General features: G+C 39.6%; 1 protein-coding gene across 1 annotated transcript in view; it reads right to left on the bottom strand.

The window, feature by feature from the left end:
- The window catches only part of LOC119562271 (Krueppel-like factor luna), a gene marked incomplete at its 5' end in the record, with an annotated part of 37064 nt that extends 11604 nt beyond the window's left edge, over positions 1-25460 (bottom strand). The window contains one exon of the mRNA XM_037875445.1: positions 25427-25460. Coding sequence (XP_037731373.1) covers positions 25427-25460 — 34 coding nt within the window. The remainder of the gene's footprint in view (positions 1-25426) is intronic.
- Between the last annotated feature and the right edge of the window lie 3 nt (positions 25461-25463).

The following is a 25463-nucleotide window of genomic DNA, read 5'->3' as shown; positions in this document are numbered from 1 at the left end:
GATTTTTTGAAAGTGACAATGTCGGAAAAAATTTGTATGAAAAAGACAAAAATATGGCTCAAATGCCTGTTTTTAAGCATTTTCAAAAATTCATAAAAAATATAAGAAAAATGATTTTTGAAAAATTCTTTTTGCAGTTACTATTATTTTTGTTTGAAGAAACTTTTTGCATCAAAAAATTTAAGTTTTCAAGACGAGGAAAAAAGTTTTTTTTTTTAATTTCAAAGTTGATTTACACAAATTCGTCCTTTTCAATAAGTACTGAATGGGTAAAGAAATGTATTGTATCATTCAAACGGCATTGAAATTACCTTTCCATTGATGCCTATAGTTTACAAGAAGTAAATTCAAGTTATGAGTATACTTAACTTTTATTTTGTCAAAATACTTATGCCGACCACTGTATATGTATGCAATGATAATCGATTTATGGTGTGTGAAGTTTGTTTCCTTTTTGCATTATTTTTTTTTTGTGCTTCTTTTTGCCCGCCGCGATTCTGTTTTTCCCCCTGGCTTTTTCGTATATTTTTCTTCTTTTTTTTGTGTCATTGCTAATTGTGTACAAATATGGACAAAAGCGTGGACACGGCCGCAAAGGCGAAGGCTTTCTAAATGGCCAGTAAGTAGGCAGAGTCGCAAGTTGCAAGTTGCTAGTTGCAAGTTGCTAGTCGCAACTTGGCCATAGGCAACTTGGCTAACAGGCGCTTTAAAATGCCTGCGAGAAATAATTTATGCATTTCTTTGTCTGCCGGCTGAGATAAACAGCGGCAAAGCAGTTTAAGTGGTTTTTTCTACGGCTGCACAACTTTGCTATACATATATATATATATATGAAATGGCCGGAGAATTCTGATTGGGCTCGGATCGAATCGGATGGGGCATTAAATGATCATTTTATGCAGCATTTCATTGATTTATTGATGCGCATACGTAATCGATGGGCTGGCAGGCGAGGACTTAATGCTAGTCTTACTCAAAATATCTCTATAAAAGCTATCCTCACATATGGATGCTAGGTATTTTAAAATGTGTGGAAAAGTGGGAATAATATTAGCGTTAAAACAACATGTAGTGGTTTCATAAGTGGTATAACTCGAATTATCTAGCTAGGTGTCAAATAGACAAATCTAATATCCGATAATTTCAAGTCATATTAAATTTCAATAAACATTATAATAATTCAATATTGTGTCAAGTAAACAAATCTAATATCCGATGTCATCATACCATAAAAATTATTTCTAAGCATTATATTAATTTCATTGGAGTGAATATTATTATATATATTATTTTCTGTTTTCTCTGACACTAAAAAAAAATTTAAAAAATTTATTATGTAAATTTTAAAGTCGCTTATAAAAACAAAGATTATGGTAAGGTGTATAAATTCTAGATAGCTGTTCTCATTGTTAACTGAGATTAAGAAATTGATGATGCTTTAAATCTTCAGAAAACACAAAAAGGATCCTTCTAATGTTAAGGCACATAAGACATTTTGCCATGTTAAGTAATATTTGATATCACATTTATTTATAATGGTTTCAGAAAATTAAGATCCACTCAATATAGCAATACATGTCATAAAAAAAGATTTAAATATTGTATACAAGTTCTAGGAAAATGTTATCGCTCTAAATTGGGAGTACGTTTTACACATGCAATCACCCTAATGCTTGAAAAACCATTACTATACTTATGTTGTCTAAACCCAACAAATACTGGGTGCTTTATATCAATTGGCATATTGATTGATGTCTACCGAATACAGGCCAAGTCCATTAGGTAGCCGCCTAATCAGTTTTACAGCGAATAAACCAAGTTTACGAGATTAATTAATGTTATTTATCTAAAAATTAGCACCCCGCAATCACTCCAGCCATTATCGGCGGATTGATCGATTGTGCAGTTAAGCACCGACTTTTACAACCCCCTAAATCACCAGATGGACTTCGGCCCGATCCTCGCCAGACGATTTTCGAAGGCTCTTTCCGAGTTTTAGCCGCTGGGATAATTGGATCGCTGAGCTCCCAGCTTTTTGGGGCTTTGGAGGACGGAGTTCGAGTTCGAGTTTGGAACTGAGTTTGGTTTTGGTGAGCGGTAATTGCCGCGTGTTAATTCAAACAAATGTCGGGGATTGCACATTTAATGTGAAAATGAAGAAACATTGCGGCGCATGAGTGTGTGTGTGTGAGAGTGTATTTATGTGCTTGCAGCTTGCCCCCAAACGAGCAAATAGTAAACTTGGCCAGGATTACACAATGAAAAATATTTTAACGATTCTGTTAAAAATATACAAAACTCTATAGTTCACAGAAAAGCTACTGCTTCTGCTTCTAAAAAAAGAAAATGAGAAAATGACAATTCTCGGAGGGAAGTATGTCCTTTCGCTTGGAATTATGGAAATTCACAAACATGCTTTAATTTGTACAATTATTAAAAAAAAAACATTTTAATAAGCACACAACTGAGAAAATGACAATCCTTGGAAGAAAGTATGTCCTTTCGTATGGTGTTATATTTAGGAAATCTCGAATTTGTCGCATTGGAATATTATTAAAAAAAAAAACTTCGATTGAACATATTTTATTTTATAACTTCTTATTTAGATTAAAGCTTAAACAAGTTATGATTTTATAAAAAATAAAATTTCTAGTCAAATTTATAGAACTCAATAATACGCAAACATTTTCGAATTATAATACTTAATTTTAATTAAAGTTAACTCATATATACTTATGCGTGTTTCAAGAGTATTTTCCCTAATCTACTTACTAGATTCGATTTTCCTTTTATTATTTTAATTAATGTTAATAATTAGCTTTCGAACCCCCCTTTCTTTCTGTGCCTTACGCTGGTTAGGTGGAGCGAGTGAAATAAATGATCCCGGCTTCATGTTTAATTTATTTGAAAGTTAACACACATATAACAACGGCAGCAACAACATCACCAGGCAAAAGCTGAGTATAAGAAGAAGACGAGGCCGGTGACTGTAAAACAGTAAAAAGCAAAGGCAGCAACAAATACAACAAGAACAACAACAAAAAATAGAGAAAAAATAAAAACAAAACGCAGACACAAGGTGGAGATGCCTGGACGTTTGTTGGCCATTTGGCTGGAGAGCACGGCATTAATGCGTCGTAATCACACTAAGCAGACATTAAATGCGTTTTCGCTGTTTGAGCACCACCACAGCACCACCAATACAGCAGCAAAGAAGCCACAGCACCACCGCACCACTGAAAAACCACAAAAAACCAGACGACTAGCCAGGCGAAGAGGAGCTCGCAGCTACAACATTTACCTGTACTAGCGCCTAAATGATTGATAAAATAATTGCCTGCACGTGATGCTAGAGAAGGAGGGAGATAGGCAGCGAGAAATAGAGAGGTGAAAAGAGAAAGGCGCCGCCTCACGCAATTCCCATTCCCCTGGCCACAAGTCCAAGTGTCAACCGAAGGCCTGGGAATCCCAGGAACCTCCCAAAAAAAACTCCCAAAAACAAGAAAGGAACAAGTTACCCCGTGTTCAAAGAAGGAATTCCTTCGAAGAACAATTAATCTTAGCACTTACACATTGTACAATGACATAGGTGAGACTTTTGGCTAAAACAGATATCATATGATAATCTTAAAACTTAAGAAAATTCATGTCCTAAATAAATTGGGTCATCTCAATGAAATTCGTTTAAAAATATGATCTTTGTTCGGGAAAAAAGTTATTGATTTGAGTCTTTTGTAATGTAATTTCCACCAGGATATATTCAATAAATTATAAAGAATATTACACCCTTTACTTATTATATAAAAAGGTCTGAAAATGATATACTAGTTCTACATAGTCTATAATAGACTTTGAGAAACCGAACATAATAGAACCCTCTGCTAATGCACTTTATAAAAAAAGAACCTTCAATCAGCGGTAGAACTAAAGCCTCCCAAAAACTAAAGCAAATCGAATGGAATAGGCAGTCCAACTACACCGAAAAAAGCATTGCAAATCTAACGAATTATAACGTGGGAAACTAACTAAAAAAGACACCTCCTAGAGGGAGACGGAAAGTGAGTGAGGGAGAAGGCACAAATTGCCGCAGTTAACGGTTCCTGTTTCATCGCAAATTTGGCGGCTGAAAACAGAAACAGAAAAGCGGAAAACCCCGAACCGAACGGAGAAAAAAATACAGAAACAGAAACCGAAAGACAAGCGCCTGAATGAAGCTTCCAAAAGGCAACAGCGAATGGGCGACACTAGCCTGAGGTACTGTGGATCAAATAAATGTAAAAATCCAATCTTTAATTAATAAAAATAAAAAATTAAAACATTAAATAGGCTTATGAGCAAAGTCACCTACACAAGCAAGGACCCCAGCATCTTTTTCCCTCTGTGGCCTTAAAATTCCCAAGCAGTTCGAGCTTTCCCTTGGTAAGCAAACAGGTGGTAATATTATGGATATGTTTTATATGTTACTTGCGATCAAAAAACTCAAATCAATAATATGGTAATTTACCAAGTAAATAAGTTAAGACTAAGTACTAACATGCCTTTTTTTAAAGATAGGACTTGAATATTCATTGAATAAATAAACCCCTTGAAATTAACTTATCCCCGTTAAACCGTACCATTTTGTTTCTCTTCCCCATTGCTTGATATTCTGATACAAATCTTTTTGACATTAACATTACTATTTAACATGATCCTTCCAACTGATTGATTTTGATAAAGCCTTTGCCCCACTGTGCTTTGTATCTTTGGCAATGCCAAAACGACTGCTCCACGACAAGTGGCCCCCCGCACGGATCTGCCCGCCCACTCGTGCGCCACATTATTTCATGCAAAATCATGCCATGGGAACCACGACCCAGCGATGCTCCACGAGCAGTCATCCTACCGTCCTCCCATCCTCCAGTCCTCCCATCTCCGCCCCAATCCAATCCCCCCCCTGGAGTCCACTGCAAGAGGCAGCAAGCAGTCTAGAACTATTACCCCAGTCCCTGGCCATCATGGGACAGCATCCGACTGCAACTAATGCACAATCATCGCAGATTATTTCATTTAATGTCAATACAAAACCAGCAAGAAGCCATCGCAGGCAGCCTCCGCTGCAGTTCCTCCTTCTCCAAGTCAATGCACTGAGAGACACAATTGGCAAATGCAATAAATTATTTACGTTTTTATATGAGTGGACATCTGTAGTTTAAACTATCTTAAAATGTATTTTCAACAACAGCAAAATAAGGCCTGGCTTATATTTTAGAGCTACCAGCCTATCGACAGTAATGCCAGAATATAGTGTGACCATGCTATTAAAAACTATGCCAAACTTAAGACATTTTTTGATAACTATGTGGAATATGACTCAACTTCACAGAGTTATGTTCAGATTGAATTGTAATTCCCGTTCCTCTCCGTGTAGCGATGACTCCGTTTCTGTGTCGGTTTGCGACCATGGGTTTTGCCATGGGTTTGGGACGGGATCCTGGCGTGCATCGAAAGCTGAAAGTTTGACACTCCAATTCTCAATGCCGCTGGGCAAACAAATTGAGTGTAGAGCGCGGCAGGGGGCACTGAGGCGTTTTGCCCGTTAGTGTTTTGCAAACGAGTTTAAACTGCTGTTGACTTTTGAAAAGTTTAAGGGCCCGGGCGACCAGCAGTTAGCAGTTGCCATCGAAATGTAGCTGGAGCTGGAGCTGGAGCTGGGAGCTTCGATGCGGCCAAAAAGACAGGCGATCAGGCGATCCCACAGCCAGTTTCAATTCCTCCGTTTGACCTTGCTAAATCGATGTTCAATGTTCGATTTCGGCACATTTTTCTCTGGTTTCGCTTTATTTATGGCCCAGCCAGGCGATATTTATTCGAGGCTGTCTCTATGCCCGATCCGATCGCATCCGTCATGCGCCTTTTCAATGGTATTTGAAGTGTGCAATCAATTTTGGTTTTGCGGTTTTTAAAACAACAGCGTTTTGCATACTGGGAGCGAGCAATATGCGATTGAGACTTAGCGAATGACAGAAGATGGGCAGATGGGATGTGGCGGAAATTTTTGAAAGTGGGGCTTATTGGAAACTAATTTGGTAAAGTTTTGATTGCAAGAATTTTATTTGGAAATTAAATTAATTAAATGGTGAAAAAGTTTTAAACCCGATTTCTCAATGTCATGTTAAGGCTCTAGTTGTTAACTGTCAGAGAAAGTTACCATGAAGTACAATTTTTCGTAAAGACCAATACGTTTATTTCAATGCAATGTCATTTTTATGAACGTCAAATCGTTAAACAGTCTGTTATCACACGATTTCAGTCAGATATAACCCAACATGAAACAAAGGATTTTCGAAACAGCCATTCAACTCAATGACAAAAGTTAACATGACTTTGAGAAATCGACCCCTAAGGACCTTAAACCCCAATTAAAGGCTCCCATTTACGCCTCCTATAACCAACTTAATAAAGGGTATATAAATCGCCTGAGATGCTATCTTATTCCCACCATTCCCACAGTCGGCCGTAAAGTATTCATAAAATATATATCCCAGCTCCCTGCTGCCAGCTATCTTCCTGCGGTCATCAATTGAGCCAGCAACCACCCACCGATGCTGCTGCTAAGGGGGCTAACAACCCAAGTAAAATATAAACCGAGCTGATATCTGGGCAATCTTTTAAATTAATTTGTTGTCACCAGTTTGTTGAAATAATCTGGCGAGCAAAACAAATGTTACCGCCAATCGAAGCCAGGTGGGTGGGCACCTGCAGCAGCAGCAACAACAAGAGGCAGCGACACATGCCGTAGCTGCTGCAAGTTGCAACTTGCAACTCGGACCCAAAACTGCCCAACCCCAAAATTGTTCACCTGTCAAATCAGCGAGCTGCGATCTTTTATTGGTGGCAAGAGGCGAGCGCCAATTGTTGCTGGCCACAGAGCAGCAAGCTGCAACAGCAGCAGCCGCAGCAGATTTATTTATTTAAGCGAGCCGAGCTGTGCGGTGCACCCAATTTCAAATGGTGCTGGCTATCCCAGACGTGCACTGTGAGAAAATTGTGTTAAGGCTTTAATGACAAACAATTTTAATTAAATCATATATGATACAGAGATCAATGTATCGCTAGGACAAACCTCTAAAGTCCGATTTTTCAATGTCATGTTAACTTTTATCGTTGAGTTATCCATCTTCATGTCGCGTCATTTTAGTATCTTAGAAAATATTTAAGTCAATGTCAACTTTCTCTGACTGATAACAAACTAGGACATGAATACGATATTGAGAAAACGATTCTACAAGAATATTATTTAATTGTACATATTTGTTAAGGAACTTCAATTATCTATTGAAAGGTCAGTAGATAGGGACAGTAGGAAAGCTTAAAATGAAAGGCATTTCATTTTTTCTTTCCTACATTGACCATATCGATTAAAATGATATTAATATGTTTGATTAAATTAATCTTCCACTTTTAACCGACAGCTAATTTCTTGAATATTTCACTTAGTCACTGTCACGCAGCTGATTTTCCATGGTCTCTAAGCTCTTGACGGCTCAAAGCGGTAAATCGTGTGGTTAATGATGGCCAGAGTCTCCGAAAAATTGTTTACGGATAGGATCGATTTGGAACGGCTCCTGGTGGTCTCGGTCTGTGGTCGGTGATCCACAATCTGTGGCGATTTTTCTCGCAGTGTCTGGTAACAACGGCTGCCGCTGCCCGACTGGCTGGCCTCGTAAAGACTTAATTAAAGCGCCTGGCTTGGCCTGGCTTGGCTCTACTTTGCTTTGCTTTGCTTTTGCCCACTCTCAATCCCCGAGTCCGAGTCTCTCAATCCGAACCCGAATCGAATCCCGCTTTGTGAGCTGGCTTTGCTTTTGTTGCTGCCTGTTGGCCGTTGGCCGAGCGATAAATTCATGCCGCTAATTTGGCAGCGTTAACTCAATTTGTGACCACAAAATGCACAATTTGTCGCTGATTTTGATTGCCCATTGGCTTGAATCGGTGGTCGAGAGTCTGTGTGTGTGTGTGTGCTGTCTGTTGTGAGGTATTAAACCACGCCCCAAATGATCACCCAATGCCTTTTGTCTGTGGCTTTGTTTATTGTCTAATTATAGAGAGTGGGGCATAAACCGCAAAAAGAGGGGTACAGGGGGAGATACCAAAAATTGCCTAAGGGGAAACGACTCTCCAACTATAGAGCTCCCAAATGCCAGATCCCAGCTCGAACCCAGACCAGACCCCATCCCAACTCCACCTCCATTTCCTCCATGGGCATCGTCATCATCTCACGAGTGCATCCAACTGCATTCGGCTTTATCGGAACTCGCAAATCTCTTCTCCTCACACAATTGACTGTCGGCTCTTTTCTACTGCGGGGCCTCCGATGGCAACTCCGATCCCGAGGAGGTTGGTCTATAAAAAGATTTTCCCATAGCTTGCCGCTTCATATTTTAAACAGATAAAAGTGTGAAGTGGCTGGAAAATGTGGTTCAGCTTATGCATAAAGCGCGGCAGCCTTATAAGGCTCTGCTCTCAACTCTAAACTCCTAACGGACTGAGCACGCACTCCGACTTTAACTCGGACTCCAGCTCGGTTTTGGACTTGCATCTGCTGATATAAGTATGTATATACAACTCGGACTTGCGAACCCGATTCGATCCACTAACTGGCTCATAAATCTCGGCAATTAATTTTTTAAAGTGCAAGACCGCTGGAGTGGGACTCCTAGCCGTGACAACTGTCACCAGCTACACACGTTAAGTAAATAAAAATTTGCTCACATTTGTTTTTCCAGCTTTTGCGTAATTTGCGCAGGAATTTTTCATTTTCGCTCGTGTGCTTTCCTGCAGATTTGCAAGATGATTTAGGGCAAACAACTTGTTACGCAACCCAATGGGCGGGACGGGGGCATAAAACTGGCTGAAAATGTGTTTAATGATAGTGAAATTAATTGGGGGATTGCGTAACGCTGTCATCTCTTGTAGGAAGTAAATAGATAAAAGAACGTTGTAGAGAATTTAACGACTCTTAAGAAAACCATTTAAAATTTAGGTTTAAGAAGTAAGTTTACTTACAGATAAGGAAGGCGAATATGATTAAAAGCTTACGTATGGAAATTCGATTTTAGTGTCCTAACTAAAGTGTCTAAGTCAGGACCGTAACTTTTTATATACTTTATAATAATCCTAAGCTAACAATGGTGCATTTACGACCATTTTAAGTTTTAAAAGAATGGGAATGCCAGATTTACGGACTCAGTAATATTCAATATCAATCAGAAATGTAATAAGTTCAAAAACATTTAAACTTATCCTTTAAGATTAGGTTTAAATAGACATTTTCTTGTCTGCGTTTTTTATAAGGTGGTGTTGTTATAAACAGAGAATAACTCTATAAATAACATTGGAAATTACCAGGAATGTCCTTTAGAAATACCCTTTCATTTCTGAAATGCCAAGCAAAACCCTGAACATTCAGAAATCCTACCTCCCATCCATTTTGGCCAAACATATAAACTTTCCCTTCCTACCCATTACCACTTTTACTTTCAAAATGTTTACAAAAGTATCGCAAGAATTTATCATGTCGCACGATAGGATATCACATGAAATTTCTCACACTGATTGCACAATCGAATCCATCAGCCATATTTATGTATATATATGGAGGCTACGTGTGTTATTTTGGGATTGCTTCATTAGGATTACTCCATTCGCCAGCCTTAATTTCCTTGTACGAGAGCGCGCACATTCAAATCGTTAGGCCGAAATGTGCACAATTTTATTTTACCAATAATTTGCGAAAAAATATTTTCACGAACGTGGGAAAACCGCCAACGTCTGCTGTCCATGTTGTAATGGTCGTCTCTCCCCCCGCAGTCTTTTTTTCCCGCCTGTCGATCCCTGATCGGGACCAACCGATCAACAGCAGCAATCCATGTCAAACTGAAAATTCAACAGAATTCGAGCGCAGGCGCAAAGTCGACGACGCAGTTGCAGTTGCAGTCGCAGTCAGCTGAGCAACAGTCAACCAATTATTTTTATCGATTTGGTTGCAGCCACAAGACGCAGCAAAAGTTGCAGTTGCAGACGCAGGCTTTTCATAATCAAATGTGTGTGTTTTTTTTTCCCGGCCCGACTTGTGGCATCAATGCTCAGCAGCTTACACAGCTCCCAATTCAATCCCCATACCCATTCCCATTCCGATTCCCATTCCCCAATCCCAAACCCAATCCCAGTCGAAGTCTGGATCTGTCTGGGAGTAGAGACTCCGTCTCGGGGTTGTGGACATGTGGCAGGCGCAAATGTGCGACTTGTTGTACAATTTCAAATTGAATTAAATGATTGAATGCATGAATGACTGACGCTAGCAACTGGCAGGCAGCAAACGAAAGACTTAGGCAGCGAACGCAGATTGAGCGGAGAAAGGCACTGAGAGATAATGTTGGAGATGAAGATGTTACTCATGCCATGACCTTAATTCTAATTTATATTTTTTTAACATTTAGTAATTAAATTTTTTAAGTATTTTTTATACAATTAAAATTATCAATTAACCGGGGAAAAAAGGAGAGAACTTTGATATTACTTTATGAAGGCATCTCACATATTGAGAAATTAAAAAAAAAAACATTGCAGTTTTAAAATTCCATTCCATTCCAAAGAAGCTTACTTTATTATTTTTAAGCTGTATATTTTTATAACAATAAACAATTTAAAAAAAATATTTAATTTTTTTAAAATTAAATTTAATTGGTTATCTTGCTAATCGATCTGAATAAAGGTTAATAGCAAAATTTCCTTGATTAATATATTTAGTTTGTTCTCCCCCCTTTTTCCCCAGTGTAAAAGACCTCTTGAGTCAGGTATCTCCTTGGCTCTCTGTGCGAGTGTTGAAAATCCTTTCAATAAATAGCTAAAGACAAGTAGCCGTTAAAACGCATTCAGTTGATTCTGGTTGTCGCTGGTTGTTGTGGTTGTTTCTGCCCGTTGTTGTTGTTTCGGGGGGGGGGGGCGATGTTGTTGCTGCTAAAAAGCTAAGAGTGTTTGATGGTGGCTTGGCTTTTGGGCTTTGATTCATGATGCTGCTGGTCCAAGAGGTTGAGACTCTGTCTTTTGCCAGGCTCCGTGTGGCATGTTTCGTTTGTTGCGTTTTTGATCGCAATTTGACAATGCGAACAAACACAACAGCAACAACAACAACAGCAGGAGCAACTGCAACTACAGACAGACAACGCTAAAATGAACATGCGCCCGCTTGTCATTTAACATTTTTATGATTTCCAACATGCAAAGGCAATAACATTGTGGCTGGAAAATCGATGGGAAAGCGGGGGAAAAAAAAGGTGGAATACTGCGACTGCGAAATGGGATGGATTTGGAAAATTGGTCTTCAGTTTAGATTCGGCTTTTATGGCTTAATTGAAATGGCCACCTAATGAATGGGAATGGCCAAACGGCAATGCCAAATGGAGATTGCCTTGCATTTACATAGTTCCTTTCCTCTGTTCCATTGCCAAATCCCCACGGAGACCGCGGACACAGGAATTTGAATGAAGCTCGTTGATGGCTGACAGGAAATTGATTTAGGATTCCGTGCCGCCCCTCCTCTCTGTTTGCCTTTTTTTACGTCCCATTACCATTAACGTCCCCATTAAGCGATACATAAATTTAATTGGATTATAATTGTGGATGCATGCATTTAGGAAACTAAGCTGATTTTTTTTATCCTTGCCATAAAAGCAACATGGCTTAAGTCTTTTCATAGTTTCTCCTCTGGGGATAAACAATGTTATTTTGTAATAAAAGGAACCCGGTGCGCTTTTCAGTAGGTCATAGTAATTGGGATAATTGCTTAATTGGATAGTTTTTATGAAATAAAATAAAAAAAATTTTATGAAATTAAATTGGTAGTTTAAAAACCATATTCCAGTTCTTAAAACTAATAAAATGTATTAAGTTTTGTCAAGCATTTCAACCAATCCATTTAAAATTTTAATTGTGAATCAATAGGTTTCATTTAACCAAATGTTATGTTTCCTAAAAATTACAATAGTAAAAGATGGGCTAAACAATTAAGTTTTAATAATTGAATCACTTAATCAGACAATCGATATAATTTGCTCAAGACTGGCTTTAAAATCTACACCTTTTCCCATCACAACAATCAGAGCAATTGCCAAACCAAAGCTCAGTTCTTGGAAACGATCATGGCTAGAATTTTCTTCACTTCCGATGACAATCTTGACAAGATCCGATGCATGAAATACAATTTTCTTGCTTTATATTCCAATGTCGGTCGTGAAAAAGTTCCCCCGAAATATCGAGGCGATCAAAATTACTGCAGCACAAAGGGACTGAGAAGGCAGATGGGCGATCGAATTATAAACTAAACCAATCCGACCTGGGCTGTCTATTGATGCCCTGCACCGAGTCAATCTCCCAGTGCCCCGAAAAAAAAAAGATAAACAAAAACAAAACTGAGAAAAAAAAAAGACAGCCCCAGCAGCAGCAACAAAAAAATAGATCGTGAGAAATATTATTCGATGAAGCGCCAAAGTAAACGCTTTGAAAAGTTGTTAGTTTATTCCCCTTGTTGCTGTGCTCTCGGAGTCTTTTCTGCCTGTCTGCAACCCATTTTGCGCCTGGTACACGCTACTCGTAGTCGCCGTCGTCGTCTTCGAAAACCTTTCTGAAGGTTGATTGTGAAAGTCACGATTAAAGCAAAGTCACACTCCCCGAATCGAATGACTGACGAACTGCGGCTTACAGGGCCTCCACCTCCATCTTCTGGCGTTCGACTGCAGACGGATTTCGTTATTCATCCAGAATTTGGCAATTCCCGATGCGGTTTTACTTTTCGGTGACAAATTGGCAAATTGGGCAGGCGAAGCCAATTGCGCGTGTCATTAAAACGCCGACTACGTTTGAAATGCACCGACTGCAATGAGTGAATGAATTGTTTAAAAGTGGCGGAGTCTTGGGGGGTTTTTTTTAAGGTGGGAAGGGGAAGGTGTTTCGGAGGGGCAGAACACACCTTTGGCGAATTGCGAAATTGTCGCCGATGGGAGACACACCCGATCGAGGGGAGACGAGCCGAACCCGGAGCTGCTCTCAGCATTTGCCGCATTTATTAAAATCTCATACCCTTCACCAAAACGACAGCAACTATGGAGATGGGATTTTAAAATTAAATGTCATCAGGAACATGGCTTCTTGATTTGTTAGAATATTTTTGAAGCATAATATTCGGAAACATTCATAGGGGAGTCTTTTAAAAATAGTCATTATAATTCCCAAGAAATTACAATCCTTACAAAAGGATCTTCTGGAAAAGAAAGTTAAAATCTTTTGAATTGGAGATGTTTTTTCAATCACCTTTTGCATTGGTGTACAGAGGTAAGACAAAAACTTTGGCAAAAGTGTTCAGTTTTCATAAGACTTAAAGTTTTGGTCAAGTCTTTAAAAAAAAGATAGAAAATAATATATTCTAAATTATATAATATATAATAATAATTAAGATGACTTGGGCTTTCTCTTAATAAACATTCTCTTTGGGAACAACTTTATTGTAACCTCTTTCTAATTCAAAGCAAATAAAAACTGTTAGAGTATCGCCTATTTCCGATCATCGAAACCTCGTGGATTTCCCCATTTATTATTTCTTTCTAAATCACTTGAAGCTGGCTGCCAATCGCAGACTCAAACGGGGCTGAGGAAGCGAGAGGTATGAAGTCTTTTTCCGACTGCCTCAACTGAGTGAGTGGCTTGCCACATTCTACACCTACACCCACACCTCCGATGACATACAAGTGCACTGAAAAAGAAGAATATACCAAAAGTTATTTTATTCTATTAACTTATAATATTTATTGTACGTCTGTCTTCCAAAAATCTCAATAAGTCAATCAAATTGCTAAAGGTTCTTAAAAAGATTATTAAATGGTTAATCATAAAGAACTTAAATATTTTATCCAAGTGAGGAAAGATTTTATGTGAAATCGGTTTTTTTAGTTGGATTTTCAATACAAATCATATTATGATTTTACAAATTAATGTCTTATCAATAAAATGTGGATACAATTCGTATTTTAAGGAAACTGACGTCTAAACAACACCCAATCTAAATTGAAGAATACTTTTTTAAGAACCAGCAGGAAATGCATTTATCTTTTTGTAACGAATAATAAAACATGAATAAAACATTATTGATATTTGATTTTAATGATTTTTTCTCGCAGTGCCGAACTGGATGCTCCCACATGCCGCCGGCTGGGCTTGTTGTTGCTGTTCCTTGTGTCGCATATCAGTTACAAAACGCAGAAGAGCGATCCACACCCAAAAAGCAACAGTAACACACGAGCAACACCCAAGCAACACCAGAGCAACCCAAGTGCAGCAACAAAACTTCCGTAAGCAGTCGACAGTTTAATGACTTTGATGACGCAGCGTGTGCTTTCAATTTACAAATACAACTCGACTGCCAAGGCTCCACTACCACATGTTGTTGTTGTCTTCGATCTGTTGATGTTGTTGTTGTTGTGCTGCTGATGTTGCTGTTGTGCTGCTGATGTTGCTGCTGGGTGTGAGGGTGTTGCCGCTGGGACTGCGTTCAGTGGGCGTCTCTAAATCGCTTTTATTATTTTTATTTTCATCCCATTTGGCCACTGCAGCATCAACGATTGGCAGTTGGCAGCCAAACGTTAAGGAAAGATTTGTGGCAGAGTTCAAGAAACGAAAAAGGTAGCCCAGCCTTGAAAATGGTTTTAAAGTTCGAATCTAGGTCATTCGGCCAACGGAATTTATAGGAGCTATCCTGCAATTTAGGTTTATTCAGTAAATAAATCAAATGAATATTTGCATTCAGTACTACCAATTTTAAAAGGATGTATGTACGCTTCAAAAAAGAAATACAATTTTTCTATTCCTTGATCAAATATTAGTTCTAAAAAGGATTTCAGATGATTAACCACATTACAAATTTTATTTAACAACAGATAAATGTATCTTAATCTTTTTGATTTCCTAACGGATTTGACTATTAACTTTCATTTCATAAAAAAATTAACAATGTACTGCTGAAATAGATTCCAAAGTACTAAAAATAAATCAAATACCTAGGTCAAAAAATCTTGTATTATTATTGCAACATTTTCAAATAGTTTCCCCAAACAGATCGCCAAAAAAACAGACGAATCTTGAACGCCATTTTAAAGCCATTATTTTAGCTGACAATCCAAGGCAGCAGCCAAATTCTTTTCATTCAGACAACGAGACAAACTGTCAACTGAAAACCTACGGACATTACTCATACGCCACATGGGACCTGATGTTTGCCGAAATCTATTTACATGTTTAATTGATGGCTGCGATGCGATTGCCGCGGAGTTCTCCGTTTTTTTCAATAAGTTTTAATTTACTTGCAATAAATTTTTGTTGGACTTCTGTATATTTTTTGAACATGTGCCGCGAAAATGAGCCAATTAAAGAAATGCTAACAACCGCCGTAGAACCGTAACAACCTTGCGACCATAAAAGCGGCCACAACGAAAAATTGGCACACACACGGCGAGAGGGAGATAGAAAGAGGGGGGGAGAGAGGGACAGGGAGAGAGATGGGGGGCCTTCCTGTGGCTCTTGGCCAAAGTAAAACCAATCAAGTGGCGCACAGTGTCACTATTACCACCTGACATTTACACAAATCTTGCTTTATGCCTCGAATGAAATGAAACAACAACAGTGTGCGGCGATGGACCAAAACTGAGCTACACTGTGCGAAAAGATCTTAAAAAAATGACTTAGAACTGGAGAATATTTTTTTTTAATTTCAGGAAAGGACATTAACATTCAAGAAATAAAAATTGCTCTATAAAAGTGAGGAACGGGTAAAATTATGAATTTGATAACATTTTAAATTTATCAATTATTTTTTTCATTTGAAGTTACATAAAAAAAATATTATGTCATAATAGACATATTTTCTTTATCCAACTCTTGTTGATCATATAAGAATACCTTCCATTCAGTGGTCACCAACAGAAGCAGAGCAGACGGCCCGCGGGATAGGAAATGCCTCTTCCGCTGCTCTGCTGACGTTCTGCCACTGCATTTTTAAACACGATCTGTACACGATCAATGGCCTAATTTTTTTTAGTCTGAACAAACTTTTTAAAAATACAGTTTTTAAAATTGAAAGGACTTTAAAAACAAATTGTATAGTCCTTGGCAAGTTTTTAGCACATCCTAATTTCCATTTTTAAACGTATACGCAAGTATAACTACTATAGCTTTATGTTTATGACATGCTTATAATTATGTTTGGATCTCTCAAAATATAAAATAACTATATGTTATTTTTTGATCAGTGCACTTGGCAAACAAACAAACAGTCCAGCAAACGACAACGACGACTTCCTAACAACGCCGCCTGGTCGGCTTGGACTTGGTCCAATCGCTGCTCTGGCCTATCGCAATGCAGCGATCAAAGTGCTGGGACCCGGGCTCAGGTTCAGTCTTAGTCTCAGTCTCAGTCTCAGTCTCAGGCTGAGGCTCTGGCTCAAGATCTGGCTAAGACCCTGGCTGAATCTGAAGAACGGGCCTCCGCCGGAGAGCGCTCGGCAGCCACCAGGCGGCTTATCTTAAGAGCCGACCAGCAGCAAAGTCAACAACAACCACATCCACAGCCACATCCACAACCACAAACACCAAACAACCAAACACCGAACAACCGAGGAAAAACTCTTTTGTATGCTGAGCACATGCGATGGAACGATGGAGCTCCGCATGGCCTGCCTGCCTTAAACTGATCGCTAACAATCAATTTATTGATTGAGGTCTCAGGTGTAATCGATAAGAATGTTTTTTTTTCCCCTACTTTTGTTTTTCCTCGCTGGTTTTTGTCTTTTGTCAGCTCGGTTTTTGCTTGACTTAGTGCTCCAGTTTGGAGCTTTTTTTGCTGGCCTAACATATGACATGGCTACATGACATTATCCGATTTCGATCCGCATTTGTTTATCTTAATGCATCGCTGCAGCCCAGGTCGCAGTCGGTTTTGCCGTTTACACATGACTTAGCGATGGACACTTGACACGGAATCGATGGCATGGATTAAATTAAAGCCTTCGGAGGTGTATCTTGAGAACAAAACTTGATAGATCTATGCAATTGTTTAAATTAGATGATGATGATGTCTAAGGAGTGATAAGAAACTACATGGCTTTCAATGATTGATCGTTAATAGTTTTATGAATGGTTGTTAAATTGACATCTTTAAGTCAAAAATCTGTTGGTCTTTTTCTTTTGCTAAATTCATTTAATCGAGAGGAAAATTATAAATAATAAATTAAGAAAACACACTAAGAAATTTTCAAGAAACTTTCTGTAAAGTTTTGTACTCAGCATTTCTAGCTTCAATTTTTAAAACATTTTCTAATTTTTAACATATTTTTTTAATGTAAAACGAAGGATATTTAATATTTTTTTAATTATAAGCAAAGGCTATCTATCATCTTAAATTGATTTTCTATTTAATTAGTTAGTACACAGACATAGGGGTTTAGGGTTTCGTCCGTGGTCTTAAAAATCTCACATTTTGGGAAAATAATAATAAAATTTCAAATTTTCAGAATATAACAACATATCAAAAATATCTTTTTAGATCAAGAAGTTCCGGTAATTTTCTGAGTACAAAACTATATTGATTTTTCTTTTATCTGTGGCGGTTAGTTACAAACTTTCTTTTCCTTTTAAATCATCATCTCCCTTTCATTACGATTTGAAATCTTTCTCTATCAGTTTTCTTCTCTTAAATAAGTGTTTTATATAGATAAATAAAATATATTTGTATTGCAATATTTGGAATGCCTAATTTCGTGAAGTTTTCGTATACTTTTTTGTATACTTTTTGGAGGAATTTATCTCCTATACAAAACTACTCTCCCCACTCCCCCGCTCAAACTATTTAGCGATAAGAGTCAAAGTTCCTTTCTCAGGATAGCCCACCTTCACATTGAGATTGCTATCCGGCTATCCCGGCCTTCGGCATCTCTAATCTGAATCTGAGACTTAATTAGCCGTTTGGCTGGGGTTCATTGAGGAATTGGCCATTGGTGCACATGGCCATGGTTGATCTGGTTGGTGGGCGTTCTCCGTGTGTGTTGGCCAAGTTGCTTTGGCCAGGCAGCTCCGATGTTTATTGCATCGGCCGCTACAGATTTGGTTAACAGTTAACAAGCTTATCGCTCGATACGGTAAACAAAGGTGACGCGACCGCAGCTGTTTCTGCTCCACTTCTCCCTCTACCCCCTTAAAAAAAACTTCTGATATTCGCAGGCATCCTGCATTAAGTCTATATGTAGATATTTGTATTTACTTTATATTTTTTTTAGCTCCTCCAGATAATTAAGGCAAGACGTTCGTTCGAGCCAAACAACCAGCTGCATTCGGGCCACCAGACCGGAGACCGCAAGACCAATTTTGGCCGAAAAGGAATCACAGTGTGGTCGGTTAAAAGGCTTTGTTGTTGCTGCTGCTGCCGGTTAGCCTTGTTAGCCTCGGCCGCCGAAAACAGATAATGATCTGAGTTGGGGGCGGTCAATTTAATGGTTAACTATTAATAACGTGATACGAAATTGGCGTTAATTTGTAGAAACATTCCCCGCCGCATGCACGGACTAATTTGAGCAAAACCAAAAGTGTAGCAGAAGCCAGGACCAGGCCAAAAAAGGATGTGAATGGTGGATAGGTGGGTGGTTTACTTTGTTTAGCTGCTTTTTGTTTCTTTTTTTTTTTCCTTTTATCCCCAAGTCATGAGTCAAATTTTTTTGTTTGCCAAACACGAAGAGCGAGCTGCTGCCGTTGCACGATTTGTAGACGCTGCTCCGAGAATTCTTTTTCACAGCTTCGAACAGAAATAAAAGGGGGTTATGGAGGGGGTTCAAAACATACACCTATTGGAAAGGTAGAGTTAAGTAAACCAACTCTTTCGGCGGACCAAGTGTGCTCCAGTAGACAATGCAAATTGCTAATATGCGATTGCTATGCAACTCGAGTCGGAGACAAATTTTCAAATATTTTTTGCCTGCTGAATTTTTTACTATTTGTTTGTTTGTGAGCTTGCCGCACTTATGACCAATAAATATGCAGCCAGCTTGCCTCTGTTTTTTTTTATTTTTTTATTTTTTGGTTATTTTTTGGGGGCATTGTCTGTGGCTTGCGAAATTAGCTTGCCAGGCTAATGAGCTACACGAAAAGATCTTGGGAAACTTGGGAAACGAACCAAGATCCTTAGATGCAATCGGTTTGGGCCTTATCGATCCGATAAATGGCACAGTTTTGAGGAGCAGCCCCAGCCTCATTATGATTCGTGTGGGCCGAGTTGACTGTGATGACTAACACGAATCGATCGTCGCCGAGATCTTTTCCAAGTCGTTGTCAGCTTTCGAATTGTTTGCTCACGAAAGCGTGGATCTACTTCGGTGCACTGATAAAAAAATCTTGGTAAGTCCAAGGATGTCATATTCATTTTTAAATATATATATTATCCATTGCGTTATTTAATAATTTTAAATATGGAAATATCCCATTTAGGATTATATTTAATTAAAGATTTTAAGCCTTTACTAAAATATGCCATTCTTTTTTAATAAGATACAATTTTAAAAGTAAATAACATCATACCTCGTATCTAGTATTTTCTAAATTTTCTAAGTATATCAACTACGTTATTCAAATGTCAATAATTAATTTACTACATCATTTCTTTCAGTGTTGTGTGGATTTTGTGCTGTGTTTGTTGTGATGTCTGCGACTTCGACTGCGTGGTTGTTGCCTCCTTGCATCGTTGTATATTTTTCGGTTTTTTTCGGATCTGTTCGCATGATCCTCTTTTTTCCGCCTTTTCTGTAATTTTTTTGACTCTGCCTGAGAAGATGCGCACGCGGGAGAACACTGTGCAACAGGTTTGGTTTGGCACTTTGATTTATGCTTGCCCAGATGCAGGGCATCTTGGCTTAACGGGTTAAAGAGGGACTTTCGATTAGCTCCGGGTTTTCGGGGAGTTGGGGGTGTCTCTTTCTATAGAGCAGGTGCCCTCTGCAAGAACTTTAATCTTGGCTTGGAAGAAACGTACCGCTTTAGGAAGATCTGAAGTGTTTTGGAGTATCTTAAAACTTTTTTCTTGATTATTTTCCTTGAACATTTTAAGGTTCTTTCTAAAGCTTAGAATCGTTCTAGTCATTTGTAATTGACCTTCTTGCAGAAGCTTAGTATCCTATTAATATAAATAGATCAAATTTTATTTTTAGTGATATTTCTAATACCAAAATGTCTTACAAAATATAACCGTTATATCTTTATACAAGATTATTGTCTAGCTACTGAAGTATTCACAGATTTTCAATTGTCTCCTCCCAAAGAGCTTTGCAATTACTGTTTGCATAAACTTTCAATTACCAATTGCCAAATCATCTTCCCCGCCCAGAAATTCCATTCGGCCGCACCCCAACCATCCGCGTCGCCTGTTGTCCAGTGTAATCTTTTGAAAACTTCGTGTGGCATATGCTGTCTAGCATTTTGTTGCCGGTGGTACTGGTGGTTCACTGGTGGTGCCGTCGGTGGTGGTGGTGTGTCAGTTGCACGATTGCCAGAGACAACGTGTCTCCAGTGTCATCAGCATCTCCATTTTTCTCCGCTTGTTTCAATGTTTTCGGGTGAGTGCTGCCACCGAACATCCGAGAGCACCCCAAAGTTTATACACAGAGAAAAAATACTAATGGAATTGGGTTCGATCTAAATGAATTCTTTGAAATTAATAAAAGAATCAATTTTAGTCCTTTAGAAGTGAAAACAATCCTACTTGGTTTTTTTTAATTCAGTCAGTTAGTCAAATTATTTGACTGAAATATCATATCATATAGTCAATTAGTCAACATCGAATGCCATTAGGGGCCTTTATAGAGCTTTTAATATTATTTTAAAAGTCTGCAAAATTGATTATAACTTCCTGCCTTCGACTATCTTAGTCGAATAATTTAATAAAGTCATATCAACCAATAAAATACCTCTAGGCAACTATGTTTGAGTAAACATTTTTCCGAGGCTACCATGACTTTGTTATGTAAACCCCGTGACATTGCTACAATTGAGGCAGGTGTGAAAGGTCTATAAAGAATGCTTTTCTAATAAATAAACATATCCTAAATATTTCAGATTTGAATATTGAATTTGGGATATAAAAGGTTGATGTATATTATTTAAAGGGAGGAAATTGTGAGAGTGTTAGATCTTATTTATCAGATCTTTGTTTATTTCTTTCAGTGCATATTTCGATGTTGTTGGAGGCGACGCTGGCCGTTGTTATAGTGCAGAAAAATTACTATGACAACGCTGGAAACAAGTAAACCACAGTTTACATTCACTCAATTCGGTTCCGGCGAGGGCGGCGGGATATAGCGGTGGGATCTCCGCCAGATGGGGATTGCGATGGGGATATGGATGGGTGAGAGGGTGGGCCGGGATGGTGATGAGGATGGGGATGGGGTCTGCAGGGACAGAGACAGAGACGGGAATGGCAGAATCGTGGCGTGGTGGTGGCACGCTCATCTTCAATTTTTCTACGATGCGACGTCGCTTGGGTCGGGTATTTCTTCTCTCTCTTCTGTTTTTGTTTTTTTTCTGCTGTTTTTCGGCGGCGGCGACTCACACTCGTGTTCCTTGCACTCTACTCCCGGGTCTGGGTCTCCGTTTCCATCTCCATCCCAGTTTCTCTGGTCTGGGCCTGGTCTATAGTCTCTGGGCCCGATCTGCGCAGCGAGATGAGTGGTTGGCAAAAATGTTTGAATGCGATCACGAACTTGACCTTTCACATAACCTCAAAAGCCAGTCACAGTCACTCAGTCAAGTCAAGTCAAGTCAACTCGATGCGCTACATACGCGCCATGTTAACCAGGCCCAGAGACACGGCTCCGAGGTCTCCACCCAGTTTCGGTTTGGTTCCCCAGACCATCCACCATCTACCCATCTACCCATCTTCAATGGTCATCCGGCCGGGTGTCAGCTGAAGCATAATTAAAAAACAATCACCGCGGTCCGTCCACACGCCCCTTGTGCTGAAGTATAACCCCCCTGTATATTCGGAATCGCATTGTGCGGGCCTGGCATCGGGGATCTGGGATCTGGAATCTGGGATTGGGGGATCTCGTAGATCTGGGCGAGGCCAAGTGGAGTGGAGTCGCCACTCTCCAGGTCGCTGGGAGCCGCCAGCGATTATGAGATCTGGCTTCAGTTGGCTATCCTATCGCTGGGGGAGCAGCAGATGCATTTGCCAAATCAGCAGCCCAGCCAGATCCCCGATTCACAATCCCCGAGCCGATGAAGTGCAGCAAAGGTAACACAACTTTTGTTATGGGGTTGCGGGATTAGATCGAGGATTTCTCTATAAAAGAATATTGGAAAAAGATTTCCAGCACTAAAATAACCGATCTCTTTCTTTAAAATGCACAAGGGTCGAAAATCAATTACTTGGTAGACAAAGATCATCTTGATTAGGAATAAAGTTGGGAATGGTTTTCAACATAAACCAATGTTCGCCATTAGAAGTAATCTATGAGGGTACAAGCATTCTCTGCCGGAGCTCTGCCGCCTCTCAGCCAACATACGTAGTATACACACATCCAAATGTATCACTTAGCAAATTACTCACACAAACAATATTCCCTCATATCATTGCTAATGGAATGAATTATGATAATATTATTCGGTAGTCTCTCAAGCGATATACAAACTTTAAGATGCCACTTTGGGTCTGCAAAGATTACTAAACAGTTACTAAACGAAACCTAACATTTCCCAGATACCATCGCCCGTTGATCATGATCATTCCCATTTCCCTTTAGCCCAATCCCCAACCTGCGCCCACCTGCCTGTCACATTTTCACCTTGCCATCAATATGCCCCAGCCCATGCTTGGTACTCGAGCACTTCACTAAATGTTGCATATCATTCGATAGATGCCGTGGATGCTCCGACATCGTCGCCTGGTTGAATCCCCCCAGTGCCCCGGCAGACCCCCGATTCGGGTTGGGATCTCCGTCTTAAGGTCGTTCGCTCGCTGGATCGACCCGCGTGTCGCCGCATCTACTTAACCTGGAAAGCCTATGCCCCTGAGTGGCGAGAGGCCGATCGTTTGGTGGTTTTGGTGGTGCGGCAATGAGGCAGGGGCTCCACCACTAGTGGTGTGGGATTGTAAGATGTTGTGCTGGGTTTTTTTCTTCTTCTGTTTTTTTTTTTTTTTGGGTAAGGCACTGTGGATGTCCCAGGCTCAGTTCAGAGACTCTCCTGCCCGATCTTCGAGCTGCAGCTCCAGCTACAGCTCCACCCTTCTGCTCCGCTCCTGGAATGGTGGCTAGTTCAACAGCTTTATTTATGGGCTGTTTGGGTAGCTTAAATAAATCAAGTTGTAGTTGCAGTCCCCGGCTTCCCAGCTCACCAGCTCTCACCTCTTCTGGGCACTGCAATTAGAGTTGGTGGGAATTTGGCACTGTCTCCTCGGTTCTCGGGCCTTTGGGCTTTGCCCTCCATTCATTGGCAATTTGAGGCTATCTATCGCTATGCTGGCTAATTGCATAATTATTTAAAACCCATAATTTATGTGTGCCGAAAAATCTCAGCTCAGCTCGGGTGGCATGAGTTGAGTTTTTGTTCAGATGACCGTTAAGGTTGGAAATTAACCCGAACCATTATGTGCCGTTTGTTTTACAAATTTTAACGCTATTTAACACATTCGCCACGGATCTGTGGATCGGTGGACCCGTGGACCTGTGGACGCTTTGGTAGCACGCCATAAACCATTAGCATGAGAGATTGCCGTCGCCGCCTCTCTATGCGCTTCTCAAATAGCTTTTGTGGCCAGGTGAGCGCATTGACAAAATTAATGATGCCCTCACTAATATCATGCCTAATTGATTAATATGCGCGGCGAGACAACAACGTTTTAGCTCCGGCTCTCCAAATCTCCAGCTCTTGGATATCTTTAATGAACGGAGCAGAGGTTCAGCTCAGTTTTTTTTAGCTGTTAATCTTACTGTATAGCCATTTAAGGTAAGCTCTCTGGCTTCTTAATTAAATTAGGTGTACCGCTGGGCACCCTACGGCTGAGGAGCTGGGTAGCTGAGTAGATGGCCATATAACTAACCATCTATTTATCTAGTCAAGTTTTTGTGGCTTTTTCGGTTTTTCGGGGCGTTGCTGTTAACTTCACACACACACACACATACTCGTACACATCGAGGCAAAGAGAAAGGCTGCCAAAGGTCAAATGGTCAAACAGTTGGTGGTTGGTGGGTCGGTCTTTCGATCGCTCGATCGGTCAAGTGGGTAAAGTAAGTAAACTTCTTCTTCATCACGAATAAATCCCACAGACACTTGCTTTGGGTCAGGTTGCTGGGCGTCGGATGTAGAGCGATACTCACAGCGGAATCAGCATGAACCTAATGGGCTCACAGCAGATCTGCTGATGATCCCATGGCGATGCTCATCAGGCTTTCACGTATGAATGGCCCAGCCTGATGAGCATTAGGCAATGACTAACGTTTTGTCTCCTCTTTTGTTTGAACCTGTCTGCGAGATTGCCGGATAATCTCGGTCTTTTGATCCGCGGGGGATAGGTCGGGGGAAGACCCTGAAAGATCTAAGGAATTCGGTGTTTGGAGCTCTTTATAGAGGAGTGTGATCATGGGTTGATATAAATGCTGATAGATATCTTTAACATAGATCTTTGTATTGTTCCAAACGAGCTGCGCTTTAGCTTATCGGTTAGATTGTTTGTTCATCATTTGTTGCCGATCAAGAATATCTTTTTATGATCTGATTGAAGTCCAGAGATAAAGACAAAGGAATTTGGTGTTTTTATGTTATGAATTTCGTTCAATATTAATTAAGCTCATTTATTTCTCGCGCTTTATTATTATTAATTTTCAGATTTATGGACAAGTTTATTTTATATGCCTCTCAGCCATTCACCCAAAATTGGCTTGCCTGTTTGAGTCTCATTAAAGTGTTCGTTTTTGGAAGCTGAGTATTTGGCATAGTTGTACAACTTATTTATAATTCTGCCTTGCATAACTCTATAGTTATACTATATTGCTTACAAAACCAGAACTTTGCATATATTGTCCCCACAATAGGTTTCTTTTATACCTTTCACTCCACCCACCAAAGGTATTCCCAAAAATCATCTTTTAAGCACTTTATGCCCATAAAAAAGTTCAACTTCATTAGAGAAGAAATGCAAATTGCTTTTGTTCGATATTTTCCATATCGCTGTGACCTGCTTTTTCAAGTGATCAACTTGTGGCGGCCATTTCATTGATTAATTGTTTTCGGCCCAGCCAGTATACACCCCATACACACGAGTTAAGGTTGAGTCAACTTAGATAGCGTATAATTAGCAACTTACCGCGCGGCGATCGTAAGCTCAAATCAACTGGTTCAAC

The sequence above is a fragment of the Drosophila subpulchrella genome, unplaced genomic scaffold (assembly GCF_014743375.2).
Source record: "Drosophila subpulchrella strain 33 F10 #4 breed RU33 unplaced genomic scaffold, RU_Dsub_v1.1 Primary Assembly Seq415, whole genome shotgun sequence".
NCBI classification, from domain to species: Eukaryota; Metazoa; Arthropoda; class Insecta; order Diptera; family Drosophilidae; genus Drosophila; species Drosophila subpulchrella.
The sequence above is the reverse complement of the archived record's forward strand: the minus strand, read 5'-3'. Positions and strand labels throughout refer to the sequence as shown.